The sequence below is a fragment of the Chrysochloris asiatica genome, unplaced genomic scaffold (genome assembly GCF_000296735.1).
Source record: "Chrysochloris asiatica unplaced genomic scaffold, ChrAsi1.0 scaffold00106, whole genome shotgun sequence".
NCBI classification, from domain to species: domain Eukaryota; kingdom Metazoa; phylum Chordata; class Mammalia; order Afrosoricida; family Chrysochloridae; genus Chrysochloris; species Chrysochloris asiatica.
The window spans coordinates 9,336,850-9,346,932 of NW_006408624.1; the positions used below are offsets into that span (position 1 = coordinate 9,336,850).

General features: G+C 37.8%; 1 protein-coding gene across 1 annotated transcript in view; it reads left to right on the top strand.

Moving 5' to 3' along the window:
- ZMPSTE24 (zinc metallopeptidase STE24) overlaps positions 1-10,083 on the top strand; it is a 37,516-nt gene that overhangs the window by 20,979 nt on the left and 6,454 nt on the right. The window contains exons 4-7 of the mRNA XM_006867587.1: positions 1,077-1,193; positions 1,599-1,751; positions 3,139-3,280; positions 8,154-8,338. Coding sequence (XP_006867649.1) covers positions 1,077-1,193; positions 1,599-1,751; positions 3,139-3,280; positions 8,154-8,338 — 597 coding nt within the window. The remainder of the gene's footprint in view (positions 1-1,076; positions 1,194-1,598; positions 1,752-3,138; positions 3,281-8,153; positions 8,339-10,083) is intronic.

Below are 10,083 nucleotides of genomic sequence, written 5' to 3' on the forward strand. Positions count from 1 at the left end.
AGGGGATTGTAACCATGGCAATGAAACGATGTATGATAGAATGAATGTAAAACTAATGTTCTCCCATGTAAACTATCACATAATTCACAATAAATTAAAAAAGAAAAGAAAGATAATGGCAGCTTCCCCTCTATCTTCTTCCACACTACCTACAAAGGAAGCCACCAACTCCATTGGCATCATGGCTACCCTCAGACCCCTGGTGAAGCCCAAGATCATCAAAAGAGGACTAAGAAGTTCACCTTGTGTCAACTAAATTGTTATGTCAAAATTAAGTGTAACTAGTGCAAGCCCAGAGGCATTGACAACAGTACAGAGATTTAAGGGCCAGACTTTGATGCCCAACATTAGTTATGGAAGCAACAAGAAAACATAGCACACGCTGCCCACAGGCTTCTGCAAGTTCCTGGTCCACAATGTCAAAGAGCTGAAAGTGCTGCTGATATGTAACAAATCTTACTGTGCCAAGATTGTTCACAGGGTTTCTTCCAAGAACTGTGAAGCCGTTGTGGAAAGAGCAGCTGACAGGTTGTGCAGTGAATGAGTAGACAGTCCATTTGCTAAATAAAACTACAAAAGCGCTAAAAAAGATAATGGTATTGGTCCTTAAACTGTTCAAAGCCCCCTCACATAAGGAGCCCTGGTGACTCAGTAGTTAAGAGCTTGGCTGCTAACTGAAAGGTTGGTGGTTTGAACTCACCTGCTACTCTGAGGGAAGAAGATGTGACAGTCTGCTTCTGTAAAGTTCATAGCCTTGGAAACCCTGGGCAGTTTTACCTTGTCGTATGGAGTCATTTGGAATTGGGGGTCAACTTGTTGGCAACAGCGAACTTCTGTATGTTCCCTTTATAATAAAGACCTGTTTTATTGCCTCCTTTTCTGGCAAGTGAACTTTTTTTGAAGGTAGTCATGATGTTTCAGTACTTGTAGTACCCCATAAAATTAAGCACATTACTTGGGAGATAGTAGGTACACAGCAAATACATGTTGAATTGTTGTTGTTGTTGTTACATGCCGTGGAGTCGGTTCCGACTCATAATCCATTTGATTGCCGTTATTCTTCTCCTTGTGTTTAGATCATCCAGTCCTTGGTGTTTTTGCTGTTGGCTACACTTTTCAGTGCATTGACTGGTTTGCCATGGAGTCTTTATAATACTTTTGTGATAGAAGAAAAGCATGGTTTCAATCAACAGGTAAAATAGAGAATACAGATGTTACCTTTTTATATGTGAAAACTTTGTGTGCTTTTGTCTTCTGCTGGTAATAATTTACATATTACTTGCTATTTTTAAAGCATGAATTAAATGAAAAAGGGAGCCGCTATGGTAAAGATTATTGTTTAGAATCCTGCTGTAAATTCTTTTAACACTAATGTCTGGTGGTTTTCAGCTAATACCATTGAGTGTGCTTAGTTTTAACTGTAAAGTGTGAGACAAGTGCTTATTGTCCTCAGCTTCTCAGTGCCATATTACATAGTCTTACGCATGCTCATTTTAAAGAGTGGTTTAATAATGTATTCTTTGTATCCAATTCATTAGTTATTTAAAAAGCAAAACCAGTTTCTCAGTTTCTTGTAATGATGTTCTCTTTTTTTTTAGACCTTGGGGTTCTTCATGAAAGATGCAATCAAGAAATTTATTGTGACTCAGTGTATTTTATTGCCTGTGTCTTCACTTCTACTTTACATTATTAAAATTGGGGGTGACTATTTTTTTATATATGCCTGGCTGTTCACATTAGTTGTTTCTCTGGTGAGTGAAATCCTTCTTTTCTTTTTTTTCATAAAAGGTCCTTTCTGAGCTAACTGTGATTTAATCTTCATTAGCATGCAAATAGTTAAGAAATACATTTAAATGCCCCTCTTGGTTTCTACTTTGGAGTACAGAAAGCCGAGGGTTGATTCTGACTAGCGTTTTTTTCTGTCTATGCTGACTTGAAGCGATTTGTTTGTTACTTTTAATGGTCCAGTTGTTAGTTTTGTTTTTGTTTTAGCTAGGCAATTTTAAGTTGTACATTTCTGAGTTGCCACCAAAATGGATGATTATGTTTGATAGTTTAGTGACTCTTAACTGACCTCAAGTGCCTGAAAATCCTTAGTGTTTTGAAGACAGGATAGATTTAAGAGGGCCAAGAGAAAGCATGTTAGTCCGTTTTCTCTTGCCCTCCTCTCTCTGCCTCTCTCCGCCTCTCTCCCCTTTCTTCCTCTTCCCGTCCTACCACACCTTTTTTACCCTTTGCTCCCACCCTTCTTGTTCTCCCTCCTCCTTCCTTTACTGTTCCCTTTTCTTTCCCACGGCCACCTATTTGCTCCATTCTTTCTCTCCTTTCCTGTTTCGCCCCTTCATGCTTTTTTCTCATTGCCTCTCCCTTGCATTTTCTTTTCCTTCTCTCCCATATTCTAAACGGCACCACTACACAGACACTGTAACACAATCAAATGGTCTGTTTGTAGCCCCAGAAAGTATCTGTTGAGATTTTAACTACCATAGTGCTCATTGTTTCACTTTCCGCTGGTGGAACCAAGATCAGAAATTGGGCACTAACTGGATTTATAAGTAACTGGCAAGGAAAATTGAAATGAGCAGAAGAAATGTTTGAAATCTACTTCACGAAGTGCTGTTTCAGCCAAAGTTTACAGTTATGAACTGCAGGTAATTAATTTTAGCAGACAGTCCTATCCAGCAGCAGATGACACACAGTCAAGCTGTAGGAATTCTTTTTTAGCAGACTTCAGTCTATCGTGATTTCTCAGAAAGGCAGAGAAAGTCATTGGCAAGTTGTGATGAACTTTTGAAATACCAGAAATCCCCCCAAACAATTACTATAGTTTCGAAAGAACCTTTTGAGTTTTCAATTTTTACCACCTAGAGATCTTAGTCACTATTAATGGCATTATCTCCTAAAATAGAATTCATGTTTACTGTGTTGTCAGGTTACTCCATTTGGTTTAATTCATTTAACAAATGTTGAACTGTCTGGTGGTACTTGGGACTGGGGATCCAGAGTGATTAAGAAAGTCCCTGGTCTCAAGAATGGGTTTATTCTGACATAAGAATCAGTGCAACAGGAATAGAATATATTTAAGAGTGTACCTTTAGGAACGTATTCATAGATTGTTCTGATATTTGCTTTTTTCAGGTTCTTGTTACAATCTATGCAGATTATATTGCTCCTTTATTTGACAAATTCACACCTTTGCCTGAGGGAAAGTTGAAACAAGAAATAGAAGTAATGGCAAAGAGTATTGACTTTCCTTTGACCAAAGTATATGTTGTTGAAGGTAAGCTACCTGAGAATAAGAAGGCTTTAGTTGAGTAGTTTGTTTTATTTTTAGAACTTTAATAAAATAATGAATCAGTTTTGTATTTGCTTGTAATATTTATCATATAAAGGCTCAGAAAACAAAACCTATTGTTGTTGAGTTAATTCTACCTCCTAGCAACCCTATAGGACAAAGTAGAAGTGTCCCATAGGGTTTCTAAGGCTGGAAGTCTTTAAGGAGGCGGACTGCCACAGCTTTCCCCGCTGTCCTTTCAGTCTAGCAGCCCAGCACTTTACCCACTGTGCCCTCAGGACTTCTTATACAGAGGTTAGACTTTTACATTGTGAAGTGGAAAGATTTATAGGAATCGTCCAGAGGTAGGGGTTGGTGGCTTGATGTCAAATCCTGCTCTTACCCCCATTCAACTATATTTGGTTGGCTTCACAGTGTTGTTTTTCATTTTTTCTCCAAGGTTTTTATTGGTTCCTGTCTTATGTTGCACACCTGACTGATTTCTTTACTTTCATTACCTGTCTGGCACCTTTAAATAGCTTGAGTTGGACTCTTGAACAGTCAAATTCCATTTAGGACTAGTTTGGCTTTGTCCCCTTCAACAAAATATCCAGTATTATGGTGAACTCATTTTACCTGCAGAGTAGTTGCACTTTGCTTTTTTGATGATTGCTTTTGGGAGCTAAGCTGTCTATTAACTTGCCTAAGCCTGCTACAGTTTGAGGGACGCTTTCAATATTGTAGAAAAAATTGTGGTAAGGTACTACGAAGTTCAAATCCATAAGAGTGACTCTGCCTCTGCTACTTACCAGCTGTGAGATCTTGGCAAATAAATCCTGTTACCTCTCTGTGTTTCAGTTTCACTTCCTCTGAAATTACATGTCAGCAATTTTTTTTTCTGTTAAAGGGCAAAGTGTTCTGTTAAAGGGCAAAGTAAGTATTTTAGCCTTTGTGGGCTATATATATAAGTCACTGTTGCAACTGTTTATCTCTGCCTTTGTAGTGCAAAAGCAGCCATGTTGTTGTGAAGTGCCGTCGAGTTGGGTCTGACCCATAGCAACCCTGTGTAGGGTTCCTGAGGAGCAGCTAGTGAGTTTGAACCTCCAACCTTGCAGCTCAAACGGCTTTGCAGTCCAGCACATTAACCCACAGAGCCACACCAGGATTCCAAAAGCAGCCATAGACAATATGTAAATCAATGAGTATGGCTGAGTCCCACTAAAACTTTATTTGCAAAAACAGACTACAGGTTGGATTTGACCTGCAGGTTGTAATTTGCCAACCCCTGCTCTAAAAAAAAATCTCACCAGCTATATTGGATGAAGGAGTGAAATTTTAGAAGAAATGGATTGGGGTCTCCAATGAAGATGGTCATTAGTAGAAAGAATGAGTTAATAGCAACTAGCTTGATCTGCAAAGTCGGCGGTTAACCAGCTGCTCCTTGGAAAACCTATACAGGGTCGCTGTGGGTCAGAACTGACTCGATGGCTCTTAACAAGAACATGAAAAGCACAGCAATCTCAGACCTCTAGTGGCTGCTGAGGGCATAACAGCCCAGCTAAAGGTACAAGTGAAATAGCCTAACATTCTTTGGGAAATTGGTAGAAGAATAAGTTAATGCCTTACTTCTGAAAACACTACTGTGGGTAATTTTAAGTTAATAATATACTAACTAATACAATCTAAGGGGTAACATAAATTGCTGAACATATAATCGATTACATGAAACAACAGATTAATACAACAGTAATGGTAAACTGGTAAATTGTGTGATGTGTACCACTGGAGTTTTAATTAGGGAAGGTTTTATGGAGGGTTATGAAATTAGCTTTATGGAAAATGAAGATTTGAGTAGGTTATTGTGCCATTGAGTTGGTTCTGACCCATAGCAATCCAGTATAGGGTTTCCCATGAGTGGCTGGTGAGCTTGAACTGCTGACCTTACAATTCAAACTGACCTTGCAGTCCAGTTCATTAACCTGAAGCGCCACACCAGGATTTACATAGGTAGAGTATGGCATTTCAGAGGTTAGGCTTTGTGGGTCAGATGAACTTGCATGTGAATCCTGTTATTAACTAGCTGTCTGACTTTTGGCAGTTTACCTTTGCTAAACAGTAATTTGTTGTTGTTGTTATGTGCTGTTGAGTCAGTTCCAACTCATAGCAACCCTTTATAGGGTTTCTGAGGCTTTTTATCTTTGTTGGAGTAGAATGCCTTATCTCTTCCCTATAGAGCAGCTGGTAGGTTCAAACCATCAATCTTGTGGTTTACAGCCCAGTGCTTATCATATGGAGTCACTCCCAAACAATAATTTAGTCATCTGTAATACATGTTTTTATTTTAAGTTAAAATAGTAACAACCCTCAAAACTCTACATGAGTATTGTCACATTACAAATTTGCTGATTGCTGGGGACATTGCAGTGAAAGTTTTAAGATTTCTGCTTTTAGGAAAAATTCTGCTGTGCAGAGAATTCAGTTAGTGTGATATGATGAAGAATGACTGAGAGGACACTTTAAGGTTGATCAGGAGACACCTTTCTGAGCTTATGACTATTAAAGCAGAGATCTGAATGAAAGAAAGGAGCCATCCTTGCTGAGCTCCGTGGAAGCACTTATCAGAACTCACCATATTCAGAGAACACCAGGAGACCATGACGGCCTTAGTAAGTCAGGGAAAGGAGCTTGGATTTTAAGTTTGTTAAGGAAAGCCATTGGAGATTTTAAGCAGGAAAGTGACTTGATGTGGTTTGTGTTTTTAAAGTATCATGGGCTTCTGTATGCACACTAGACTATAGGAGTATTAGCAGAGAGCGCAATTAGGAAGCTATCTCCAGACTCTAGAATGATGCATAGCTTCCCAGATCCTCAGGTCCTATCTGTTCCTAACAAAATTGGGTTTTATGCTTGACTCTTAACTTTCAGATAACCAAACAAAAAAGGAATAATAAATAAATAAATGTTGCTAAGTGCTATAGAATTGGTTCCAACCCGTAGCGATTCTATATAGGGTTTCCGAGGAGCAGTGATGGGTTTGAACCACCGACCTAGCAGTTCAAACTGACCTTGAGGTCCAGTGCTTATCCTATAGCACCACACTCTTAAGGTCAGCAGTTCAAACCCACCTTACCATTCACTCCTCAGAAATCCTATACAGGGTCTAGACTCGGATCTGACTCGATGACACTTAACAACTTTTATCAAAGAGCCCTGGTATCACTGTGATTAAGCACTGGGCTAATCAAAGCTAATAGTGGCTCCCCAGGAAAATGTTGTGGCAGTCTGCTTCTATGAAGATCTCTGGACTCAGAACCCTAGAGGGCAGCTTTACTCTGTCCCGTAGAGCCACTAGGAGTCAGGCTTTTTTTTAGTGAGTACTATTTATCAAGGAGTCCTGCGGTGGCACTGTGGGCTAATGCGTCAGACTGCAAAGCCATTTGAACTGCAAGGTTGGCGGGTCAAGCTCACCATCTGCTCTTTGGAAACCCTATACAGGGTCGCTATGGGTCGGAACTGACTCAACAGCACTTTACAACAACAATTTATCAAGGCTTTAATATATTCTAGTATATATAGTAAATTCTAGGAAATGTACAGTGCCAAGTACTTTAAATTAGAGATATAGATAAATAAAAAATTGGTGTTTTCTGTGAAAAACCTAAATTACCAACATTTTATTATTAATATTTTATTTGACTAGCTATTGTGGTTATTAATCAGACCCAGTGACGTAGATAGACTGGTTTCATAAATGGGAAACTGAAGAAATGAAAATTTCCCAGCTTTATATGAATAGTACTTTGCAGAACCAGAATTTGAACCTAAAATCTACACTCTTGATTTCTACACTCAACTCACTGTACATCAAATCACATTTAGAAAATAAAGGAGACTGTGAAGAAGAGCCCTGGTGTGTTGCTGTAGGAAAAGCACTGGACTGCTAACTGCAAGGTCAGCAGTTCAAACTCACCAGCTGTTCTAGGAAACCCTAGGCAGGGTTGCTATGAGTTGGAACCCGTGGCACACAACAATAACATGAAGAAGAAAATAAAAATCCACCATAGTTACGTCATTGTTAGAAATTTAGGCATGTTTTCTGCCAGTCTTTTTTTTTTTTAATAGCTTTACTTATTTCTGATAACGTATAAATATGCTTATTTTAACAACATTGGCAAAGAGCAAAAGGAAGGAAGGAAACTATAATTCTAAAACCTAGTAATAATCACTTTTTTGTATATTTTTATATATTTCTTCATAGGCTTGCTTTTATGCTTTTCAACATAAGCATACAATTTTTTCTTAACAATGGAACCATACAGTTTTATATCCTTTATTAATATATTGGTAAACATTTTCTTAGCTTGATAGAATTCTTCCAAAGCATAATTTTTCTTTTGGCTGCATAAAATTCCATTTCAAATTTTACCACAATTTAATTATTCCACTACTGTTGGAGAGTTAACTTTATTTATTTACGTATTGCTCTAACTAACACTGGAGTCCTAGTGTAGCACTGTGGGCTAATGCGCTGGACTGTAAACCTATTTGAATCACAAGTTCGGTAGTTCAAGCTCATGAGCCACTCCTTGGAAACCCTATACAGGGTCACTATGGGTTGGAAACGACTTGACAGCACTCTTCACAACAACAACAGCAACATAAATAACACTGAGATGAGCATAAATATTTGCTAGCAAGGCTGCAAGGAAATAGGTGTTCTTCATGACTGGCAGTAATTTACATTGAAGCAATTTTTACTCGAGTATTTAAAAACTTGAAAATGTTACTGTCCTTTCCAATAATGCAATTTCTAGGTGTCTCTCCAAAGGACTCCAGTCTTTAAAAATTTTTTCCATACTTTGATCTGTCTTTTCCTTAGGATCTAAACGTTCGTCTCACAGCAATGCTTATTTTTATGGCTTCTTCAAGAACAAACGAATTGTTTTATTTGATACTCTATTAGAAGAGTACTCTGTACTAAACAAAGATATCCAGGAAGAACCTGGCCTGGAACCCCACAAAGATGGAGAAGGGGACAGTGAAGAAGTAAAGGCCAAAGTTAAAGTGAGTTCTTTTCCTAAGACATTCTGGGTTGGTATTTACAAACAGTTCCTATGACAACTCAGAATAACATCAATTTCTACTTAGTGAATGTCAAATTCAGGGAGACTATCAAATAAAAACACCATGACTGATTTATAATGCTGGTATTTGGGTGGGATTAACATTGTTATCAGATGCTAACTACCTTGCAAACTTTTACTGGATGTTAATATTAAAACTGGAAAGATAGGATAATTTATGGATCGTGTGCTATCGTTAAAATGGGGATTTTGTATATATTTGTGATAATGTTTATGATCAAAGAATTTCCACAGAAAGAGGCAATATAAAGAGGAGAATAACATCTAATTGTTGTCTTCACTGAGTACATTTAGTTAAGTATAGACTTTGGCAATGGAGAGACTTAGATTTGAATCTTGGTCTGTCACTTAGTATTTTTGTGTCCTTGGATACATGTAGTGAATTTTGTTTTATTTATTTGTTGTTTTTGTTGTTAAATGCCGTAATGTTGGTTCCAACTCATAGCAACCCTGTACAGGGTTTCTGAGGAGCAACTAGTGGGTTTGAACCACAGACCCTGCAGTTAGCCATCCAGTACTTATCTTCCAGCACTACACCAGGATGCCAGTACAAAAATAAAAAGATAAATCTTGCTGTCAAGGAGCTTGTGATTTTAAAAAGAGCCAGTTATACAATCATAACCTGACCATTGCTGCAACAAAGCTATACCAGGTGCTGTGGTAGCACAAGAGAAGACAGCTCTGAAATCTGTCCTGAGAGTCTGAGAAAATTTCTTTTGACTTGATCCTGAATGAGTTCAGCTGATGCAATGAACCATGATGATTAGTAGACTAAATAGAGGAAAAAAGGCAGTGATAAGAAACAATATAAATTGTCAAAAACAGCCACCAGTAACAAATAATTGCATAGAGAATATACAGATAGTAGAAGTTTAGAAAACTGATTTTTTTCAGCACTTGCTACTGAATGCCTACTATGTACAAGAAATGGATCCTGTAAAGATGGTTTCGTGTCTGGATGATGGAGAGAAGATGAAACTTTTATTTTTAACAGAAATTCAAAGAAACAAGTGTAAGTCAGAAGTTCTTCCTCTTGGAGATAACCACTAGTAGCATTTTGGCAACTGTCTCCATGATGGCTATTCTGTTTAAAATGATGTCCAGAAAACTTACTTTGTAGAATTTTGTCCTTCCAAAGACAAATAGAATAAGTTGGAACAACCTGTCTGAAAATCAGTTTAAGTAAAAGCAACTAAAAAGATATAAAAGCTAACTTTTAAAATATATATAGTTTAATTTTGTGGTTGAGAATAAGACAATCATGGTTTATTATTCTGGGAATGACAAAGTGAAGAGGAATGGCATATTCATTGTGAAGAAGAACATTTCAAGATAAATCTCAAAGAACAATGCTGTTCATGATAGGATAATAGCCATACGCCTACAAGGAAGACCAGTTAATACCACTATTCAAATTTGTGCACCAGTCACTGAAGCCAGTGATGATGAAGTTGAAGAATTCTATCAACTTCTTCAGTCTGAAATTGAGCAAACATGCAATCAAGATGCATTGATAATTACTGGTAATTGGAATGTGAAAGTTGGCAACAGAGGAAAGACCAGTAGTTGGAAAATATGACCTTGGTGATAGAAATGATGCTGGAGATCGCATGATAGAATTTTGCAAAACCAACAACCTATTCATTGCAAATACCTTTTTCAACA